Source organism: Lipotes vexillifer, unplaced genomic scaffold (assembly GCF_000442215.2).
Source record: "Lipotes vexillifer unplaced genomic scaffold, Lipotes_vexillifer_v1.1 scaffold570, whole genome shotgun sequence".
Lineage (NCBI taxonomy): Eukaryota > Metazoa > Chordata > Mammalia > Artiodactyla > Lipotidae > Lipotes > Lipotes vexillifer.
Genome location: NW_006777801.1, coordinates 3733654 through 3757581, shown reverse-complemented (window position 1 = coordinate 3757581; position 23928 = coordinate 3733654). Strand labels below are relative to the sequence as shown.

At 35.5% G+C, this 23928-nt stretch overlaps 1 protein-coding gene across 3 annotated transcripts in view; it reads left to right on the top strand.

Moving 5' to 3' along the window:
- Positions 1 to 23928, top strand: part of RCOR3 (REST corepressor 3) — a 51335-nt gene that overhangs the window by 11270 nt on the left and 16137 nt on the right. For all 3 annotated transcript variants that reach the window (XM_007451324.1, XM_007451326.1, XM_007451325.1), the window contains exons 4-9: positions 667 to 719; positions 2365 to 2526; positions 3483 to 3607; positions 4371 to 4449; positions 14395 to 14613; positions 19543 to 19620. In XM_007451324.1, coding sequence (XP_007451386.1) covers positions 667 to 719; positions 2365 to 2526; positions 3483 to 3607; positions 4371 to 4449; positions 14395 to 14613; positions 19543 to 19620 — 716 coding nt within the window. The remainder of the gene's footprint in view (positions 1 to 666; positions 720 to 2364; positions 2527 to 3482; positions 3608 to 4370; positions 4450 to 14394; positions 14614 to 19542; positions 19621 to 23928) is intronic.

Below are 23928 nucleotides of genomic sequence, written 5' to 3'. Positions count from 1 at the left end.
TGAATCCTTGAAATAGCCAGTATATATATCATCATAGAAACTGTGCTTATTTAAACAACTCTACTGGCTTGATTACAATAATTGAGAATGAAGAAAAATGGAATATTCAAACATCTTTTGTATAGCTAGCCAGAAGAGCTGAAGAAAATTTTAGGGATACTGAAGTATATATAAATTGTTATTATGTATAGCTAGCAAAACTGTAGATAAACCATCCTTTATACAGTAATCAGAAACGGGAAGGTAAAAGCTTTGGGAAAACTCTAAACATGAGATGGGGTCTTAAATAATTGTCTCTTCAAATAAAGACTGCAATAGAAGTTACCTAATATTTTATACTGTAATTAGGCTTTATTGGCTAACCACAGATTGGTCTTTTTTTTAATACAAAGATAATTATAGTAATGCCAGTGAATTTAATAAGTAGATGCTGTATGGTCACAGAGATAACTCATAATAAGTAAAATTTTAAACCAAGTGAACTTCTGATCCTGGTCATAGAAGTGAAAGTCTTTTTTATAGTATTTCATGGAAAATGACTTTGGCTATTTTTTTACCCCTAGAGTGTAATTGTTTTAAAATTTTGCTTTGTTAAAAAAAAAAGAAGTCAACCAGGCAAATGAAGTAAATGAGAATAATTAATTATATAACATTGTTTCATTACAGTGGATGAATATATTGCAATTGCAAAGGAGAAACATGGCTACAATGTGGAGCAGGTATGTAGAGAAACATTTTAATATTAAGGTTTGCCTCAGTATTTATCAAATCCAAAGAACATCTCATGATAGTTTCTGTCTTAAGAATGTGCATAAGTTCAACCAACTTTATAGATACTACAAAAGTCCTAGCAAAGTCTGACCTTTCATCATCAAGGATTTTGCTTTTATAAACATTATTTATCTCAAGGGCTTGAACATTTTTCTCTCGATACCTCTGTTTCTTATCTGTTTTGAGTTCTTAAAGTATCTGAAAGCCTTCAGGATTACTCTAGCAGATGCTCAAGAAAAAGGGAAAATATTTTTAAGTAGAGGTAATTCTCTTTGACTTTTTAACCTAAAAGTCCTAAAAGTTAAACTTTTAATTTAAAGAAATACTTAAGATTTTTAGATTTTGAAGGAAATCATTCACAAAGGGCTTTAAAAAAAAATTAGATAACTTTAAAAGGAGATATATATGGCATATGGTTCATTATCCCTAGTAATAAGGGAATGGAGAACATGGAAAAGTAAAAGTGAAATAGAAATTCTTAAATTTCATTTTTACTAAGTAAAAAATCAACCTTTATCAGAATTAATATAAAGTAAGTGAATTTTCTATAATCTGGATTATTAAGAGCTAACTTTATAGCTAGTAACATGATTAAATAATAGAAAGTCATTTCAGTGAAACTGAGATGTTTATCTAAATGTAGTTAACTCTTCTGTGGATTTTGAAGACTTTGATTACATATTTTGTTTTTAAGCCTCGGCTTGCTTTTTAAGATTTGTTTGAGAAGGTTAATCCTTCAAAATGTGACTATACATATTTTCATTTTCATGTTCATTTTCAAGGAGTATTACCAAAGCACAGAAATTTAAAACTCACTATTTAAAAAGTTGCTGTATCTCTTCTTAAAAAATAAATCTTTATCCCCTAAATGATACTCTGTACCTTATAGTAAAGATAAAGACCTACCACTTACTCACAATAGAAGGGAAAGTTGTTGAATTGTTAGAAATTATCCACTTCAGGCTTTCCTATGATTTGGTAATAAAGTCATTGAAGTTATTAATATGCCTCATAATAATTCTTTGTGTATATTATGATAATAAAGAACATTAAAAAATATATGTGGTAAAATATTGTTAAAGTTGCAGTTGAGGTACTCTTACTTCTTAGAAGTATTTAGCCCTTGATACACTTCTAACTGGTTAAAACAAATATTTCTCTACTGAGTCTTGACTGAGCACTTCTAGTTTTGTGTTATAATTGATAGTTTCATTTAAGTATTGACTTACAGGTTATTTTTCCTTTTAGCATATTTTTCTCTACACATTGACAAATGAATAAATGTGAGTGAAAGTCTTGATATGAGCCTACAAACCTGCTTTAGTAATTATAGCCACTCTCCTCAGCTCACTTTTTCTAGATTCTACAGCAAATATGGTATGTAAGAACATTTACTGTTCTGAGGCCCTGATTAAAAGAAATAAATAAATGAGGTCTGCTACCTGGGCACCCCTGATTAAAAGCCCCAAACTGTGAGTGTATCTTCAGTTGAAGTCATAGGCTTAAGATTTTAACCTAATTTGTGTTTAACTCTCTTAAGTGTGATGGAACATAAGTCCATTAAAACCAAAGGGGAATGATTTCTCTTCAAAGGCACTTGGCATGTTGTTCTGGCATAAACATAACATTGAGAAGTCCCTTGCTGATCTCCCTAATTTCACTCCCTTTCCGGATGAGTGGACAGTGGAAGATAAAGTCCTATTTGAACAAGCCTTTAGTTTTCATGGGAAGAGCTTTCACAGGATTCAGCAAATGGTATGGTAATTTTGCTCTTACTGTGATTCATACCTGAGTGATAACCTTATTCTCTTGTTAAACATTTCCTAATTATTAAAAACAAAAAAGTTTTCCAATCTAATTTTAATTTTTAAAAATATTTTTAAATAAGTATATTTTACATACAGTCTTATTTTCTACTATTCTAATGCATGATCATTGTATGCCATTTCATTGTAATAAATTAACATTTATTATGACTTTAGTATATGTTTAATAGAGTTATTAAATATGTTTGTCATTTCAGGAAAAAAATCACAATTTCAATTTTATTTTTAAATGTTTCATTTTTCTAACATTAGGATTTTATTTTCAAATTTATATTCCTTTGGATATGAAAACCAATTTTTAGAAATTCTGTATTATTTCAACATTGTTCAGGTGCTGTTGCTTTTTTTTTAATTTAGAGAAAAGCTATTTCTAGTTGTTAAATTTCTAGTATTGTGTCAAAATAATATAAATCTGAGAAGTTGCTACATTAAACTCTTTTAACTTGAATGAATGGAAATTAGATAATGTTTGCAAATATATCTAAGTGTCTTCCATAATCAAAGAGAACATTTTTAATTGGAAGTGTGTGTCCTTGTTTGCCAGTATGACAAAGCAGTGCATGATCATTAGTCATTTTAATACCCAAGACTTTATTTTGTAGCTTAAGTCCATTTGCATCATTTATCATTTTAATTTTATCTCTCCTTTCCCTGCTCAGAATAAATAGGAATATTTATTTAGAAATGTGAGTGACGTAGGTATGGTGGGGTGTTATGACTATAGCTGCATTTTTTAGCTCTATAATTCATAAAGGTACCTGGGAAAATATTTTTTGTCTATGCTTTTGTTTGCTAAGTATCAAAGAATAATAGAAATATTATTCATTCTGTTAATCAGAGTTTATGAATAAACTTGCTTGATATTAACATGATTTTTTTTTCAAGCTTCCAGATAAGACAATTGCTAGCCTTGTGAAATATTACTATTCCTGGAAAAAAACTCGATCTAGGACAAGCTTGATGGATCGCCAGGCTCGTAAACTAGCCAATAGACATAATCAGGGTGACAGGTGGGTTGAATGCCTTTATGTAGTTACAGGTATTGCTTGTATTTCCTAAGGCAGAACAATTATCACAATACAGTGTAAATGCTTCTTATCCTTACATTCATGTTTCTACTCTGACGAGAAGAACTGAGTGCTCAGAAATCTTAATAGTAAGAACTCTCTTCAACTATTTAACTGTTAATCATAGCCAGCAAACCTTGCAACTGAGTTATATGTGAGTTGTATTTAACTAATCACAAATGCTTTCTTTCAGTACTGATGTATTCAATACATATAATTAGAATATATTAAGAAATATATTCTCTGGAAGATGGTCTTTCCACAGTTATCTCAGTAGCTGAGGTCCACATTATTGTAGCTGTATCTTTGTGGTAGTATAAAAGATCGTTTTTTCAGTTCTCCACTTGGAACACATTTATTAATTTGATATAATAACTTATTATTTCAGTTCTCCAGTTGGAAAATAAGTATTATATCAAACTAATAAATGTGTTCTTTTTCCCAAATGATATTTCTTTCTAAATATCTTTCCTATTGGGTCTCTGTTTTTTAGCTAGAAATGTTTGCTTAAATGATTCTGTATACCTAAAAGGGTAAATGTTTCTAAACACTACAGAAATCTAAACTATAAAAGCTCGTCTTCCCAAGGACAACTCCTGGGGAATATTTAGTAAAATTATTAGCTAGGTATATTGCAGTTTGATGAGAGCACTGGAACAGAATAAAAGGAAGTGAATTAAGTTTATTAATCTGTGGTTTTTTTCAGTGATGATGATGTGGAAGAAACACACCCAATGGATGGAAACGATAGTGATTATGATCCCAAAAAAGAAGCCAAGAAAGAGGTAATGATAATCATTAGGGTGCTTATAATTGTTCTACAAATCCACTCCAAAAAACAAATAGTACTTCATATTAAGAAAAACATTTTTATATAATGGGTTAAAAGGTAGTAAATTTCAATGTTAATTGGAGGTTTTTGGAAAAACGATAACATCTAGAACTCCAATTAGCCAGTGATTTAAGTAATTTTGGGGTTATCTCATCCACTCCGAAGTATAAAAGCCCTATTTTTTTTTTAATCTATTTATTTATTTATTTATGGCTGCATTGGGTCTTTGTTGCTGCGTGCAGGCTTTCTCTAGTTGCGGTGAGCAGGGGCTCCTCTTTGTTGCGGTGTGCGGGCTTCTCATCGCAGTGGCTTCTCTTGTTGCAGAGCACGGACTCTAGGCTCATGGGCTTCAGTAGTTGTGGCTCGAGGGCTGTAAAGCACAGGCTCAGTAGTTGTGGTGCACGGGCTTAGTTGCTCTGTGGCGTGTGGGATCTTCCCGGACCAGGGCTCGAACCCATGTCCCCTGCATTGGCAGATGGATTCTTAACCACGGTGCCACCAGGGAAGTCCCCATGCCTATTCTTTTTTTTTTTTTTTTTTTTTTTTTTTTTCTGGCTGTCCCAAGTAGCTTGTGGTATCTTACTTCCCTGACAAGGGATTGAACCCAGGCCACAGCAGTGAAAACCTGGAATCCTAATCACCAAGCCACCTGGGAACTCCCCACAATGCCTATTGGTTTTTTTTTGTTTTTTGTTTTTTTTTGTACACGGGCCTCTCACTGTTGTGGCCTCTCCCGTTGCGGAGCACAGGCTCCGGACGCGCAGGCTCAGCGGCCATGGCTCACGGGCCCAGCCGCTCCGCGGCATGTGGGATCCTCCCGAACCGGGGCACGAACCCGTGTCCCCTGCATCAGCAGGCAGACTCTCAACCACTGCGCCACTAGGGAAGCCCGATGCCTATTCTTTAATCCATAGAAAAGAAGTAGAACCACCCTCAGATAATACAATATTAGGTGTAGAATATTCTTGGAAAACATTTAGTTTATTCCATGTTATAACAAATTATTAATTAGTACCAGTTATACTGACAGCAGTGAAAATTGAAAGCTGCATCAAAGGAAGAGATAGAAGAATCCCCAACTAGAAGAGCATTCATATTCCTCAATTTAATGATAATGATGACTTAAAATCATTAAAAAGAAAAGTTTTAAATTGATGTGCATGCTCATTTATTAAGGCAAGGAATTACATAATTGTAAAAAAGTAGACCAAATGTTGATGGGTAAAGGCTTGTGATGTATTGGCAGCTGTGGAATAGTGAAAATAACATTGAAAATTGGAGAATGTGACTTCATCCAATATGACTCCCATTCCTCCTCTTAAGGAACTCAATGCCATGGCCCATTCTGGCCCTTGTCATCTTTCATCAATGAAATTTAATAAATCCTACCCTTAACTTGATATTTTACTGATTTTCTTACTACTGCTAAATGTTTTCAAATTCCTTGATTCCTTCATTTCTTTTCCAAGTCTCCTTGTTTCCCTAAACCGTAGACCAAATTACCAATTACTTAAGTTGCTCTCTTCCCGGTATCTTTGACTCCCCATTTCTCTCACCCTTCTGCTATTCCTTCTCTAACCCTATAAACCCACAATGCTGGATCAGTTGCTATTCTTGGTCTGGTGTAGCAGGAGAAAATTGCAGGATCATGTACATTGTTGCTACTTACAAAACGTAGTTTCCAATCTCAGTGTAGCCCTTAGCACCTCTCAGTTTTTAACCTGTAATTTTCAGTTTTTCCATTGGTAAAATTAAAAGGTTTGTTCTGACAATCAAAGAGGTAATATGTATAAAAGCACTTATTACAGTACCCAGTACATAATAAATCTTGAATAAAATTTATTATGTAAGCAACTGTTTGAACATTCATCCTTTTCTACACATCACCTACCACCTCTCCACTCCCCTAAAAAAACTTAGCAGAAAAAAAACAAAAAAACAAAACTTAGCAGATAACTTCACTTTCTACTTCATGGAGAAAATATCAATCAGGAACACCCTTAAATTCCAGCTCTTCCCCTAACCTCTGTGCTACCATACTACCCTTTTTTTTTCTTTTTTTTTTTTTCCCGGTTCGCGGGCCTCTCACTGTTGCGGCCTCTCCCGTTGCGGAGCACAGGCTCCGGATGCGCAGGCTCAGCGGCCGTGGCTCACAGGCACAGCCGCTCCGCGGCATGTGGGATCTTCCCGGACCCGGGCCCGAACCCATGTCCCCTGCATCGGCAGGCGGACTCTCAACCAGTGTGCCACCAGGGAAGCCCGCATACTACCCTTTTTATCTGAGTATATTTACACTTCGGGTGTTATATTAAAATTATTGTCTTTTGCCCACTAAGCTGTGAACTCTTTGAAGTCAGGGCCTCAGTAACACTGGAACATCTGGTATCCCCTAGCACTTCACATAGTACTCATTGTCCACTTCCTTGCTGGTACTTGATAGGATCAGATTTTTAAAATGTCACAAATCCAGTAATATGAAATTACTGAATGAACAGTCTGAGCTGAATGCCTCTCTCTCAAGATAGGCCCCTCCCCTTGTTCTGTATAATTTCACTGCTTGTTTTACCTATCTTATCCCTTCATATTGCCTCTAGGACCTTCTGTTTGCCATACTTTCAACCTTTTCATTGCAGCCCAGAAGTAAGCTCCAGTCTTTCGTTTAAAAGTATGACTATCTCTCAACCAGTCTAGAAAGAATTATCCTCCTTAGCATGACTTCACTTGAGTTTGCTTCAGTCAGACTTCTGTCCCTTTAATTCACTGAAACTGCTGATAGGTCAGCAGTGACCTCCTAACTGCCACATCCAAGGACTGGTTTCTCAGTGTACTCTCCTTGTGCCTCCTGTATTATTTCAAGATATTGACCCCTCCCTTCTTCTGAAAATCTCTTTTTGAGTTTTCTAACACCATTCTCTGATTCCTGTCTACCTTTTTAACCATTGTGTCTTAGTTTTAGTGACTTCTTTTCTCAATTACTCTGTTCATTTTGTCATTACCGTTTTTAATTCTCTCTCTCAAATAACTGTAAATTTTGTTCTTTTCTCTTTGGTCTTCTAGGTGACTGCCTTATTTTTAGGTTCTCATCTCTTCTCTGAATTACTGACATTTTCTGTCTTATCTTAATTTACCTTATCTCCATGCCTCCAGACTGCACCACACCTTCCAAGTCCATTCTTCACCCTGCTGCCAAAGCAATCTTTTTAAAACCAAATTTACTGTTTGCAACCCTTCCATGGCTTTGTCCATAAGATAAAACAGTCTTTCTAGTTAGGCATTCCCTGCCCCACCCCACTTATTTCACATTCCTAAGAGAGTTTCAGGTAAGTGTTTTAGTTCCCCCAGCCTTTGTTCTTTGTTGGTCCATTTTTTTTCTAGAATTCCCTTTTTTCTCAAATCTGCCAGGCAAATTCCTCATACCTCTGCACATGTAAGCTTGTCTATGAACTCTCCTATGCCTTATGTTGAATTGACCACCTCCTTAGTTTTCTTTAAATCCTCTGCAGTACTCATTGAGCTAAGTGGTACTTGTTTACATCTGGTTTCCCCTCACCTGCCTACCTATCCCTGGGTGGTAAGCTCTTAAAGAGCAAGAATTGTGTCTTAACTACAGGGCCTGGTAGATAGTAGGCTTTCAGTCAAATTTATTTTAACAAGATGAGAATATATGTTATGAATTCTTAATTACTGTACAAATATGAGAGATTAGGGATTTGGGTTTAGTTATGTAGGAAATGTATGTATGTGGAATACTGTTTTTTCCAACTATGCGAGATGGTACTTACACCTTTGGTCTTTTGTTGGCCTGTGATCTCATCCTGTTAGCAAATGTAGTGAGGGGAGTAAAAGTTAAAAAGTGTTAAAAACATACTGCAAGGTTGTGGTCCGAGGCTCGTACTGTTTGTCAGCAGCTTCATTCATTTCTCTGTTCTTTCACAGATGATAGGGACACCACTCAGGGAATGATACTATATCATTGCCTTTAACACACATCGTTATAGCTGCTTCTGCATGTTGTTGACACATTATATGGAAAGGTTTTTATTTTTAACTTTTAAAAATTATGAACTATACATACCATAGACTATGTACAATTTAAAGAATAATAATAAAACAAACACCAGTGTGTCCATGACTGAGCTCAAGAAACAGAAGTCCTTTGTGTATGTTTTCTTTATTGCACCCCTCCCTTCTTTCCAGTGGGAACATCTATCCTGAAATTTATCAATTATTCACTCCCTTTTTTATAGTATTGTCACAAAGTTATGTATCTCTGAGCAACTCATATTTAGTTTTGTACATTTCAGACTTGATTTAAATGGAATCATATTGTATGTGTTCAGCTACCTGCATTTTTTTGTTGCTGTCCAACATGTTTTTGCAGTTCATTTTCATTGCTGTATTACAGTGTTCCCTTGTATGCATATGCTACAACTTAACCACTCTCTAATTAATGGACATCATTTCTAGCGTTTTATTATTATGAACAATACTGATAAGAACATATCCTGGATGCATATATATGAGTTCCTTTGGGACAGTGGTTCTCAGCTAGGTTTAGTATTACTCACATAAAGGGCATTTAAAAATTATGGACGTGTTTTTGGTTGATGGGCACCACTGGCATATAATGGGAAAGGGATGCCAGCTCTCCTGAAATGCACAGCACAGATTGTTCCACCAAAATGCCAGCAGTGACTTAGTGAGTAATAATACCCTAGGATTGTTTGGAGTGGAATTACTCTATTTTAGGGTATAACCATGTTTAACTTTCCTAGGTAATGGCAAATCATTTTCTACATTTGATGTACTTCTGTTGGGCTATGAGAGTACTCATTATCCAGTTCCTTGCCAATACTTTATGTGGTAAGACTTTCAAGATGTTAGAAATCTGATAACCTGAAATGGTATCTCATTGTGTTCTCAATTCATTCATGAGATTACTAATAAGGCCGATTATTTTTCCATCTGTTGTCTATTATTGTGTCTTTTTTTAATGCTTATTTGTGTTTGTTTTTTATCTGTTGGTTTGGTTTTATCTGTTTCTTAAAGATAATATATAAAATTTTTAAGTTTTAAAGTTTTGTTTTTTACACTTAAGTTCTTGATCTTTCAGTAATTAGGTTTTGTTTATGTTGTGAGATAGAGACCCGTTTTTATTTATTTGTTTTCCAATATGGAAGCAAGTTCATTTCTTTCAACTGGTCTGCCATGTCAGCTTCATCATAGATGAGGTTTCTATATATGTATGGCTCTCTAGTCTGCTTCTCTTGTCAGTTATATACCCCTTGTCAGTCACACAATGTCTTAATTACTATAACTTTATAATAAGTCTTGATAGCTGCTAGGATGAGTCCCATTACTTGGTAGTGCTTCTAAAGGTGAAAGTCCTTGGCTGTTTTTGGACTTTTGCTCTCAAACTTCAAAGTAGGAAAGTGCTACTTGATGTTCCGTTAAATCTACATATAAACTGGAGAGAAATGAAATCTTTAATTGTTTGTAGATTAGTTTGCATTTCCTATATAGAGGTTTATATTATCTGAAAATAACAGCAGTTTTATTTCTTTTCAGTCCTTATAATACCTTTTATTTCTTCCCTTACTGAACTGGTTAGAATCACCAGTTGGATGAAGTTACGATAGCAAATATTTTTATCTTATTCCTGACTTTAGAGAGAATGATTTTTATGTTTCAACATCAAGTAGGATGTTATTAAAGGTTTTTGACTTGCTCACATGACTGGTAGTTGATATACTAGCTGTTAGCTAGCATTCCTCTCTAGCCTGGTGGTCCCTTAGTAATTTGGTTTCTGACCGTGGCTGGTTGCCTCCAAAGTAATCATCCCCAAATCTACTGCATTCTGTTGGTTATAAGTGAGTTACTAAAGTTGGTCCAGAATCAAGGACAATGGGAGAGACTCCCACTTCTCAGTGGTTGGAATGTTGAGGAATTTGAGGATATGTTTTAAAACCTCCAAGTCTAGAATGTCGAATTTTCATAAATGTTTTTCCATGTGTGCTTGAGAGAAATACATACTCTAATTATTGGTTACAGGTTTTTTATGTGTCTTAATTGAAGCTTTTCAGTTATATGCTTGAAATCAATATTCTGTTACTGCTTGCCTACTTGCTAGGGTTGTTTCAGTTGGTGTTTATGTGCTTATCTGATGGATTATTGAGAAATAATACTTTATATTTTGAAGCTATTGTTATTAGGTGTATAGAAATTGTTTTATCTTGTTGAATTGAACCTTTTATCAATATGTAATGACCCTTTCATCTCTTTTGATGTCTTCTACTTTTCAAGATTATTTTGTCTGATATAACTCCATCACCTTTCTTTTGTTAAGTGTTTGCCTGGTGTATCTTTTTTTTTTTTTTTTTTCTTTGCGGTACACGGGCCCCTCACTGTTGCATCATCTCCCGTTGCGGAGCACAGGCTCCGGACGCGCAGGCTCAGCGGCCATGGCTCATGGGCCTAGCCGCTCCGCTGCATGTGGGATCCTCCCGGACCGGGGCACGAACCCGTGTCCCCTGCATTGGCAGGCGGACTCCCAACCACTGCGCCACCAGGGAAGCCCTGCCTGGTATATCTTTATTGCTTACTTTCAACATTTCTATGTCCTCACATTTTAAGTATGTGTCTTACAGGAGCATATAGGTTGGGTTTTATATTTTATCTAGAGAGTTTAGCTTCTATATACCAGTCATGATCATTGATATTTGTATTTTTGTTCTTTCTTATTTTTACCTTCTATTTGACTTGCTTTTTCTGGTTTTCTTTCCCCTCCTTTATGGCCTTCTTTTTGGATTAAGAATCCATCTCTTGTTTGATTTTTTTTTTTTTTAACTATCTACTAGTTTGGAATGTTTCTATATTTCTATTCTTACTGTGTATTCTGGAAATTTTATCCTGCATATTTAACTTAAAGCCTAATATTGGTGTTTTTAATGGGATTCTAATTAATATAAGACCCTTAGGCTTTGACTTCAACCACTATCCTCTTGATTTATATGCTATTTTTGCCAAGTTTTAGTTACATCTTATTTTTTAAAGTATCTCATATTAAACACACATTCGGGGTTAGTTTAGATTTACCCACATGCTTAAAATTAATTTTGCATATCATTCTTTCTTGAATCTTAGAACTTTCTTTGAAAATAATTTTTCTTTTTTCTAAAGTGCATCTTTTACAGGTTAATTTAGTGAGAGTCTATTGATTATAAACACAGTCAGTTTTGGAATGTCCAAAATGTCCTTCCTTATTCTTGAACACTTAGTTTTGCTGGGGTTAGACTCCTAGGTTGACGGATATTATTTGAAGATATTATTCTACTGCTTTCTGATTTCTGTCATTGATTTAGAGAAGTCTGCTGTCAGGCTAGTTACCATTCCTTTGGAGGTAATTTAGCTTTTCTCTTGGTCTGCTTTTATGATCTCTTCTTTGTCTTTAGTGTTCTGTAGTTTCATTTTAATGTATCTGGGTATGGATTTCTTTTTTTAAACTTGCTTCAGATTCATTTGTACTTTCTGAATCCTGTCTTAAGTTCTGTAAAATTCTCATTTGTTGTCTCTTTGAATATAGTTTCTCCCTCATTCTCTCTATTCTTTCTTTTGGGAATTCTTTTATAAATGTAATGGACTTTTCACATGTCTCTTAACCATTCATATTTTCCATACTTTTGTCTTTCCGTACTTCTGTACTATGTTTTGGGCATTTTTCTCATGTGTGCATTTGAAGTCACTAATTTTCTTTTGAGCTCTGTCTGATCAGCTAAGTAACCCGTCCATTGAGTTTCTAATCTTATTTATAATATTTTTTATTTCTAGGTGTTCTATTTGGTTCTTTTGCATATCTGCTTGGTCAGTTTTGATAGACTCATTTCTTAGAAGAATATTCCATATTTTCAGTTCGTTTATTTCTTTATATACATATAACACATTTATTGTATTCTCTTTACCTAGTAATTGTAATATTTGTCATTTTGCAGATATAATTCTATTGTTTGCTTTCTGCTGTGTTTCACTCATGAGGCTTGTTTGGCAGTTTGTGGTTGTGAGCTCATTTTCCTTGGAACATAATTGTTGAAAATTTTTGAGACCTGGTTTTACAGTGCATTCTTCTGAGGATAGTTTGCTTTTACCTCTGCTAACTGTCTGAAGGCCCTACCAACCTGAGACACTTCAAAGTAAATTTTTGATTTGGGGTTTTTCAGGCCAGACAGTTCCTGTAAATTTAGTCCCCAAACCTGCCTTAATATAGGCCTGTGGTCAGGGATTCTTAGGGAAGACTTTTTGGTTTCTTTCCTTTCTTTTTGGCCAAAGATGAAGTAGGCATAACTTTCTTTAATCATCTTCTCCCTCTGCAGGGCAGGGGCACTTTTCCTACTTTGCACAATGATAGAGTCCCCTTCCAGAGTTCTGGCTTTATCTCCTGTGCCCTGCACCTGCTGTCCATTGAAGCCTAGGCAAATGTCAGCTCCTGCATCCTTGCTTATCCCTCTGGTTTCCTGCTTTCTCATCATTTCTGGTCTCTGAGGGATTTCCTCACATCTCTGCCGGCTCAGAAATTAATTTAAAAGATTTAAAAAATATATTTGATCTAGGGACTTCCCTAGTGGCACGGTGGTTAAATATCCACCTGCCAATGCAGGGGACACGGGTTCGAGCCCTGGTCCAGGAAGATCCCACATGCCACGGAGCAACTAAGCCCATGCACCACAACTGCTGCGCCTGCACTCTACAGCCCATGAGCATAAGTACTGAGCCTGTGCACCACAACTACTGAAGCCCTTGTGCCTAGAGCCCGTGCTCCGTAACAAGAGAAGCCACCACAATGAGAAGCCCATGCACTGCAACAAAGAGTAGCCCCCATTCACCGCAACTAGAGAAAGCCCACACGCAACGAAAACCCAATGCAGCCAAAAATAAATAAATTTATTTTTTAAAAAAATACTTGATCTAGCAATTTTAGAAGTGCTATACTGGGAGGAGTTTCCCTGAACATCAAATCTGCCATGTGTTGCTTTGAGTTGCATTTTAAGCAACAAAGTGGATTATACTTCACTATACAATTATTTTGTGACTTTTCTTGGAGTTTCTTTTCTAAAGAATTGGATTATTAAGTCTGTTCACTGAAATAGCCTTCAGCCTAATGGACACAAGTTTCTAATGGATTCCTGTCTCAGAAGCACAGAATAACATTGTAATTTTACATCACACTTTAAGAATATTGCAAGTTATAATGAAATCCTCCTTAAGAGTTCATGGTGATCATTGTTAGAACTTTTCTAACCTCTTCCAAAATGCAAATTTGAACTTTATTTTATTCACAGATAAATAGACTTGGAGTTTAGAAATGTTGTTAGGATTAAAATAATCCTGTGCCCTTTTTAATTTTTAGAAGGCATAGTTCTCTTTCACCAACTCTAAAGTGAGAATGAAATGTTATCTCTTTTTTACCAGTTGTCTAATTTGCCATTTGTCATGATTCCTAATTTGCCCCTTTTTTTTTACTTTCTTTAAAACTTTGCACTTAATAAGTTATAGCTTCCCCCTCCCCTTTATTGCTGAGGGAAAATATATCCCATCTTGAAATCTTGAAGCAAACAGAAAGTTTAGAGTCCACCTTATTTTTTCATTTGTTCATAGTTCTCTGGGCATAGAAACCAAACATTTTATTGAGTGGATTAATCAAAGATACGTTATGTTATATGCTCATTTCCTCCTAATTGATGAGTTGTTGTGTGTGTGTGAATTTGGACTCGTATGTAATATAATTGGTTAGAAGTATTTTGTAGGTGTACTTAGTGTAACAGATACTTCTACTAGTAATAGACTGTTTTCAGTTTATACATTTGTGAAAGCCAAATGACCTATTATTCTGTCTTTATTCTTCCAGGGTAATACTGACCAACCTGTCCAAACTAGCAAGATTGGACTTGGGAGGAGAGAATATCAGAGTTTACAACACCGCCATCATTCTCAGCGTTCTAAGTGCCGTCCACCTAAGGGCATGTATTTAACCCAGGAAGATGTGGTAGCTGTTTCCTGTAGCCCCAATGCAGCCAACACCATCTTGAGGCAACTGGACATGGAGTTGATCTCTTTAAAACGTCAGGTATTTTATAAAAATCATATTTTTGATGATTCTATCTATTTTGCTTATATACTTTTATCTCAGTAAACTCAAGTTTTTTTGCAGATTTTCTCAGCCATCCATTTACATAAGTTTTGTTTTTTTATTTACCTTGTTTCCAAGTTATAAGATGCCTCTGTCTTTCTAGATTTGAATCCCAGCATTGCTACCTGTTAGCTTTGTGATGTTGGGAAATACTAAAGTCTCTATAAGCTTCAATATTTTATTTATAAAATTGGGCATAATAATCATACTTCTCTCACAGGTTGTTGGGAATTATTTGAGATAATACATGTAGATTGTTCAGCAGTGTTTGGCACATTTTGAATGCTCAGTGAATAATGGCTGCCCTCTTCATTATTATCATTATCACCAGTAGTAGTAGAAGCAATATTATTTAAAAGTATCATTATCATAATCAGGTAGTGGTTAAGTTAGGTTTTAGAGTCAGTGATCCTAAGTTCTAACCCTAGCTACACTGTCTACTTCCTGCGCAACCATATAGGAGCTTGTTTAACTTCTCTCAACTTCAGTTTTCCCATCTCAAAATGAGGATAATAATATTTTTGCTTGGGGGGAATTAAACAAGATAGTATATGGTAAGTGCTTAAAACATTACTGCCTTACACATAATATGTACTCAATTAATGGTTGTTATTAGGTCTCCGGTCTTTCTCAGTCATGTTTTCCTTTATTTATTTGTTTGTTTCTCTTGTTTTATGTACTCTTCTAAGTCTGTACTTTCTTGCTCTAAATTAACCAGCCTTACACTATTTGCCAGTGACTTCTGAGTCTACTTCTCAAGCTCTGGCTTTTCTCCCAAGCTCTATAGCTACATTTCCAGCTACTAGCTAGACATCTCATCTAACCCCCAAAAGATTTCTTTCTGTGTTCCTTGTCTGTTGAAACATCTGAATCATCCTTGACTCATCCCTTGCCTTTATCACTCCCCCTACACACACAAACATAAGTGGTAAGTGATGTGAGTTTCATCTCTGAAATTTCCTTTAAATCAATCCCCTTATTTTTAATGTCATCCCTACTACCCTTGTTCAGGCCCTTATCACCTCTTATCTGACATTCCCTGTCTTGTTGATTCTCCTTGCTGTCCATCTCTCTTCAGCTCTTTGTTACACATTGTTATCAGTGTTATCCTTTTAAAATTCTGGTATAATCCAGATGACTCATCTTAAAGCTCTTCATTAATTTCCACTTGCCTTTAGCAGGTTACAGCAGAGCTAGACAGGAATTTATAGCAAGGTCATGTTAAGAAATTTAAAATTCATCATGAGGTAGAAAACCACTGAAGGATTTAAAAGAGGTATAACATGGTCATATTTACGTTTTTCAGCTTTATCTCTTCGTATTTTTTTTCCAGTAGTTGCTCTAGGGATTATAATATGCATCCTTAGCTTACAGTGTCATCCTCGCTTAGATATTACAATGTGCATCCTTAGAGTTAATATTATACCACTTCACATATAATGTAAGAACCTTGCAACAGGGTAGTATGGACCAAGATAGTTTTTCTCTATACCAAACATTCAAATTTCTCTATCCCTTGACCCTGGTTACTCACCCAAACTGCTTTTATATTTCTCTTTTCTTCTCCAGTGAACTTCCTGAATAAGTATCTATCACATTAACTTACTCTGCTTTCTTACCACTTATTCTCAGAGGCTTCCCAATCTAATTTCTGCCCTACATCCCATCGCAATTCTGCCACTGAAAAAGCTATCTTAAGATTGTTGATGAACAAGTTGCCAGGTCTAATGCCCTCTTCTTGGTTCTTATCTCTTTTGACAACCACTTCTTCCTTCTTAGAATTCCTTTGTTTTGACTTATATGACCCTGGACTCTCAAGTATATATATAGTATATATTTGATTGAATGCTTTGCCTTTAGTCAAACCATACTTGTGTGCAAGACTCCCATCTTCCAACCCGCAGCACTCCTTCTCTTTAGAGAACTTCTGAAACACTTTGCCTGTGATATTTTTAAAGTGCGCAGATTTTTTCTTTTTTTTTGCGGTACGCTGGCCTCTCACTGTTGTGGCCTCTGCTGTTGCGGAGCACAGGCTCCGGACGCGCAGGCCCAGCGGCCATGGCTCACGGGACCAGCCACTCCGTGGCATGTGGGATCTTCCCAGACCGGGGCACGAACCCGTGTCCCCTGCATCGGCAGGTGGACTCCCAACCAGGGAGTCCCTGTGCCACCAGGGAAGCCCTCGCAGAATTTTTTTAAGTAATGAAGGAATAAAATGTACTCAGTCACCTGTAATCTTACTTAATCCTCAACATTACTACTTCACTACTACCTCACTTAAGACTATTTTTATTGATTTTTTAAATTTATTTTTTTAATTTATTATTTTTGGCTGTGTTGGGTCTTCGTTGCTGCACGCAGACTTTCTCTAGTTGCAGCGAGCGGGGACTACTCTTCATTGCGGTGTGCAGGCTTCTCACTGCGGTGGCTTCTCTTGTTGTGGAGCACAGGCCCTAGAGCGCGCGAGCTTCAGTAGATGCGGTGTGTGGGCTCAGTACTTGTGGTTCATGGGCTCTAGAGCGCAGGCTCAGTAGTTGTGGCACACGGGATTAGTTGCACCGCAGCATGTGGAATCTTCCCAGACCAGGGCTCGAACCCGTGTCCCCTGCATTGGCAGGCGGATTCTCAACCACCAGGGAAGTCCTATTGATTTTTACAAAGGAACTTTTTTAAAGCTTTAAGTTTCTTTCTTGGATATTCATTTGATGTGTAACATAGTAAAGATTTGCATTCTTGGATTTGCAAATTCTACCGCTTTTATATCCCAGACGCATCTCATAAGCAGTGTCCAGACTGAATTCTTCCGTGCCCACAAGGTATCTGTTCCTCTTTTTGCATTCCCTGTCTGGGTGAATAGCACCACGTACACTCAGGTACTCAAACCAGTGACCAAAGAGTTATCCTTGATTCCTCCCCTTCCCTAATTCTCCACAATCAGTTGTTTACAAAGACATCTTAATTTTGTTTCCAGGTTATTCCTTAACCCATCTCTGTGCACCACAGCCACCGCCACCCCTTCATTTCTACTGTTTAAATCGAAGTCCTCAACGTTTCTCATTCGGATTGTTACATTAACTTCTATCTTCTTCACCCCATTCTGTTCTCCAGATTACTACTGGAATTATCGTTATAAAAGTGAAATATGGTTGTGTTGCTCCCTTGCTTAAGGTTTCCTTCAGTCTTTAGGCAAGATTCAAATTCTTTGGTTTGGCCCCAGCCTAACTGCTTGCTGCTGCTTTAGGGCTGTCGTGTCTTTCTAATGCTATTCTGCCTGGAAGACATTCCTTCCCCGCAATCTTGTCTACCTGCTTCATTGTTATTAATCCATTAAAACTCAATTTAGGTGTCGTCTCCTCTGGAAAACTTTCCCTAATCTTCCCCATGATCCACACCTGCTAACACATGCAAACACACTCTCTTCTTTCTCTCTCCAAGACTACATTAGGTGTTTTAGCACTTATCATACTTTTATATTTATTTATCTCCCCACTAATTATGAAATCCCTAAAAACTGAGACTTCACATTTTATCTCTTTATATCTATCTAACATGGCTGATCAATTAACTGCATTTGAACCAACCTAGATTTATACATTTTAGCTTTGTTTTTAAGATCTCAGGTGAAAAAAAATTTTGCACATCACTTTATAAATATCAGATTGTCCATACTGGAAAAACAAAAATAGAAAAAAAACAAATGAACAAACAAAATATCCTAACCCTTAATATTCTAGGTAGAGATTAACAAAATTGCTAGTGGAATAGTAGTTTCAAACTTGGCATGGTTCAAAATCAGGTTCTACCTCCTATTTCTATAGCCTTGGGAGTTTCTTAATTTCTCTGTACCTTACCTTCCTCACCATTAAATTGTTACAATAGAAATAGTTCTGCTATAATGCTTGTTTTGAAAACATGAATTTTTTCCAACACAGTTGATGTACTAGGGAACAGTTTGAACATAATGTGACTTTTGCATTTGCTTACATGTGATTTTTGTTAGGGAAAAACTACATCTTGCGGAATACATGCCCACACACTTCAGATGTATACCAGCTACCTCAATTCACTGTGTGTTATGTGCCATCCACATCCACATCTGCTGTTAAAACTTTTTAATCTGTTTTCAAATAACCCTTCTTCAACCACTTCCCAATGACTCACAAATTGCAGTTATTTTGACACCCACTTACGTAAGCAACCTTTTAAGGTAAAGTATCATCTTTATTGTAACACTTGTGAATTTCTTTATTATTTGAATGTATAAAAACTATGCTATCATTTTTATTAGGTGCCTGTCTTACGTGTCACTGATGAAGTTTTTGAGTGTTGTGTCCCAAGCTCCTTTTCCCCATAAGCCCTGTGGTTTTTATTGTGCAGTTTTGCCTAGTACAGTGGCTTTTGAGAATGCATATGTCAGGTTATAACAGAACTGATTGTACTTACTTCACAGAGTAGTTATGAGAATTAAGTGATTTATTACATATGATGCACCGACAATGATGCTTAACATGATAAACACCTAATAAATATTATCCACTGTCATCATTATTATTCTTATTAGAATAATTGTTATTTGATCAAAGCATTATGGTAATGAGAAATATTGGTGGAATTTAATCCCTATATATACCAGTTGTCTTGGATTATAAGAGACATTGTTACAGATATTCAAACTATCATTTATGAGTGTGTTAGATATGTATATAGTTGAATGAGTGTTGTATCACACACTAAGTGTGATAAATGTCCTATCCTCACGAACTTCAATTTAACAGGGTGTTGATATATATCCTTTTCACTTATTGAATACTCAAAAATTCACCTAAGTAGATGATCTGATTCATATTTTGGGTTATTTTGTTGAAGGTTCAGAATGCTAAGCAAGTAAACAGTGCACTTAAACAGAAAATGGAAGGTGGAATTGAAGAATTCAAACCTCCTGAGGTATGTTATTGAAGAGTACATGTGCTAAGTACAGTGAAACCTTGTTCTTTGAGTTATCCAGTGTTCAACTACTATTTTGGTTACATGTTAATACTTTGAAGGTTTTATAATATGGATAATTTATTATGTCTCTATTTTGTCATTTAGATAGTTACTCTCTTGAGACTTGGCTAATGATTTACATTAAATCATTTCGTTCCTGTCCTTAGCACTTCCTATCAAGCAAAGTAATTAGGGAAAATAGCGATACTAGTAGGCCCAGTGCATGTGAAACTAGAAGGTCATTAATGAACAAACCAGGGCATTTTTAGGTCTAGAGCAGTGTTTGTTCAAAGCCCTTTCCTACCTGTGTAAATTGGTAACAGGAAGAAAAGATCACAAGAAAAGGAGCTCATTTTAACAGTTTTAACAAAATATTACTTTAATTTTGTGTATTTGGATTTTGGCTCAGGTTTCCAATTAGGATTTTAGTAGGTGGACTTACATTCTTGTACTCATATCCCGGAAAATATAAAATCCAAAAACAAGATATAGATTGGCCATTTTCTCAAGTCTTACTTTTACTTCAGCTACAATTTAATATGTTTTTTATATTTGTGATGACTAAGGATGTACTTAAATGCTCATAAAATTCCAATCAAATATTTTTACAGAAGCTTCTATTATAAAGTCTTTTCTCTTTTCTCTCTCTTTTTTAAGACTCCTGTGTTATGCTTCATATCCTGGACTTGCTTTTCTATGTATGTAATAATCAAATAATCCTACTTGGTCTTAATGGGATGTTTTTTCCCCCAAATCACAGGTTGACTGAAATATCTACAAAGGAAATATGTGTGAGGGGATGGGGGGAGGCAGAAGAGTAGTATTTCATATGCCATCTTCCTCATTAGAATCTTTCAGAAAGGAAGGCTCATTATGAAGGAAGTTGTTTTTGTTTGTTTTGAATAGTCTCTTTCAGGGTCGGGCAATGGAAAGGAATGAAATATACGTAGACTAATATCTCATTCCAAACCCCCAGGTAAACTGACAAATATTCTAGTGATATTTAAATAAAGATAGTGTAATACAAAGAATACTGCTTTATTTTATGTTATATTGTGACAAAAAATTAAATTTTGTATTGGAATTAATTTAATATTTAATTATGCATTATAAAATGCATAAAAGCAAAAAACTTAAAATGCCTATGAGTTTATAATTTAAAATTAAATTTAAAAATATAGCAGATGTTGAAAACATTATGGGAATATCTTGAAGAACTTTATGCCAATAAGTTTGAAAATTTAAACAAAACTTAGAAATTCCTAGGAAAATATGGCTTACCAAAAGTGTCTTAAAAAGAAAGAAAACTGAATAATTTATAACCATTAAATAATTGAAGGAACAATTAACATTTTTTCTCATAAGAAAACAGCAGGCCAAGACAACTTTACAGAAAAAGTCTACCAAATTTTCAAGGAAATAAAATTCTAATCTCAAATTTTCCAGAAAATTGCAGAATAGTCTCATTCACTAACATTATATAAAGTAAGATGTGAAAGTACAATAGCATTTATAACTTTCCTATATGCTGCTTTGTTTGATAATCACATAAGTCCAAAGAAGTAGATGAAGTAAATGCTGTTATTTTGCATGAGGAAGTTGGGCCTCAGAGAGATTAACTGACTTGATCAAGATCACACATCTAGTAAATAGTGAAACTCTGGCTATATTTCAGATGCTTAGAGTCCAGTTTAATGCCATGCTGTCCTAGATTAATGCCATGCTGCCTCTTACTTTTGGAAGTTTTCATATAATAGTAAAAGTGTGTATTAGATTCTCACATTTAAATGCAGTTATTGGGGGACTTCCCTGGCGGTCCAGTGGTTAAGACTTCACCTTCCAATGCAGTGGGTGCAGGTTCGATCCCTGGTTGGAGCGCTAAAATCCCACATGCCTCGTGGCCAAAAAACATAAAACAGAAGCAATATTGTAACAAATTCAATAAAGACTTTTAAAATGGTCCACATTAAAAAAAAATCTTTAAAAATTTTTTTAAAAATGCAGTTACTGGTTTAGAAGTTATCGTTTATTATATCTCTTGGTTTATTGTAAAAATAATGATCAAAATGAAACAATCAAAATCTTAACACACTACAATCCATACACTGAAGTTTGTATATTACTTTGAGGTTGATTTTGAACTCACATGACTTGAAAAATGTATATATGTTTTATCATCTAGAAAATGCCCAGGATATATTTATATTTATCATATTGTTCCTATTGCTTTACAGGGGTGAGCAACCTGAATAGATATATTTCAAAACACTAGATTAACCGCCATATTAAAGACCTTGAAAAATCATGTAATCTATCCCCTTACCTTTAGGTTAGCTGGTACCTAACCTAAAAAATTTCTCCCTAATACCTAATAAAAGAATTTTATTAACCTTTTAAACAATAGGCTACTAAATTATGTAACTCAACTGGAAGTAAACAGTTACTAAGATGCTTCCTTATTCATTTGGTTGTATTTGTTATTTTCACTCATTTAGGGAAAATATTGGTGAAGAAAGTCCATTCACTTCCCTAAGTATTTATGATCACCTGTTTCATGTAAGGCACTGCATTAGGCAGTGTGTGTGGGGTGAAGAGGCGACACCTAAAAAGGAGGAAGGATAGATTTTTTCCATCTACTTCTTAAAAGAAGAATTTATAGTCTAGATATTATAAGACAAAGTGATTAAAGTTATAGATTTATAAGTAAAGATCTTAGGAAAACAAGTGGCTATTATTCATTCCAGCTAGGGTAATCAGGGAGGACTTCCTAGAGGGGGAAGTTTCAGCTGAAGTTTGAAGGATGAGTAGGAGTTTTGCACATACAAAAAGGGCAGGTGAAGGGAATAACATGAACAATGGTTTGGTGTTGAGCAGTACATTCAAAATATAAATACAGTGGGGAAAAATAAAAGCACTGGATATTCCCTGAGCACTTCTTATGTGCTCATTATTGTGCTAATTACTATTGAGAATTCAGTGGAAGTATAAAAAAATGTTTTCTCAAGAAGCATATTGTCTACTTGGGAAGGCAAACTTGGTTGCAGAGGGTGAATGCACAGGGTGTATGAGAGATGTTAATAAGGTTGAATTTAACAGGGACTTCTTTGTGATAGAGGTCAGTGGGCAAGAACACTGTGAAAACAAAGTCTTTGTGAAAGCTAGGAAGAGAAGTTTGCCTTTTAAATTAAGTCAAATAGAAAGGCTCTATAGCTTCTTCAATTTAGGAAGGATGTAATGCAAAATTTTTATTTTGGGAAAGGTATCCTGGCAGTGTTTTACAGATACATTAGAAACTTTAGAGCTGCCAAAATACCAAGCATGTGAGTGATAAAGTAAATGGTAAACGGGTACTGGGTAGTGTCAGGTGTTAGTTGTAGGAATGGACAGCAAGTGATAAATCTAGAGAACATTGCAAAGTAGAGCTTACTGTATCTCCTGGAAAGTATGTGAGAGTGTTGTGGGGAGCGGTGGTATGTTTGGTTATGCTTTGATTTGTTGTGGGAGGAGGTAAGTGGGGGGCAAGGAGATTAATGAATCTAGGAAGGAAGAAACTGAAAAAGGAGTGCTTTTTGAAGCTAAAAATTTCCCAGTCTGTGGGTATTTTCATGCATAGGTGTGTGACATCCTTTCATTATGGATGTTGGATGGAATTTTCAACATTGAGTAGCGGTGACCTTTCCTAACTCTTCCAAGTCAGAGGTAGTATGAATCCACTACTGACAAAAATGGGAAAGATGTGAAGACAGTTTAGCAGGGGAAGGATGTAGTAAAGATGCTGAATTCACTAAGGATGTTATAGACTGTTCTAGATGGCTCTTTGGGGCCTTCTACATTATCATCGTTACTATTATATACTGGATTGTTTTATATTAATATTTTATTATTTTTAAAACAACAGTATTTCAGACTGGGGTTTGCTGCAAAAGAATATTCTCAGTGGTACCTCATAGCTCACCATTACTACCACATAGTTTTAGATTCCTAGATATAGTCTAGTTGTCCTTTCCTTAAGTTAAACAAATCTCTACCAAAGTTTCTTGGGTCTAAAATATAAAAATCAGTAACTTAAAGGAATCCTATGTATTTTTTAAATGTTGATTCTCTTTCTCCTATAATGTTCCCTTTCTTCCACTGTTTCCATTTTGTAACACATAGACTTTTAAATTCCATACAGTTTCAACTCCCCGTCTGCATTTTTCCACTGAAGCATCTTCTTAAAGATTAATATTGGTGCTAATGACCAAATTCCACAGCTCTAACTCTTTC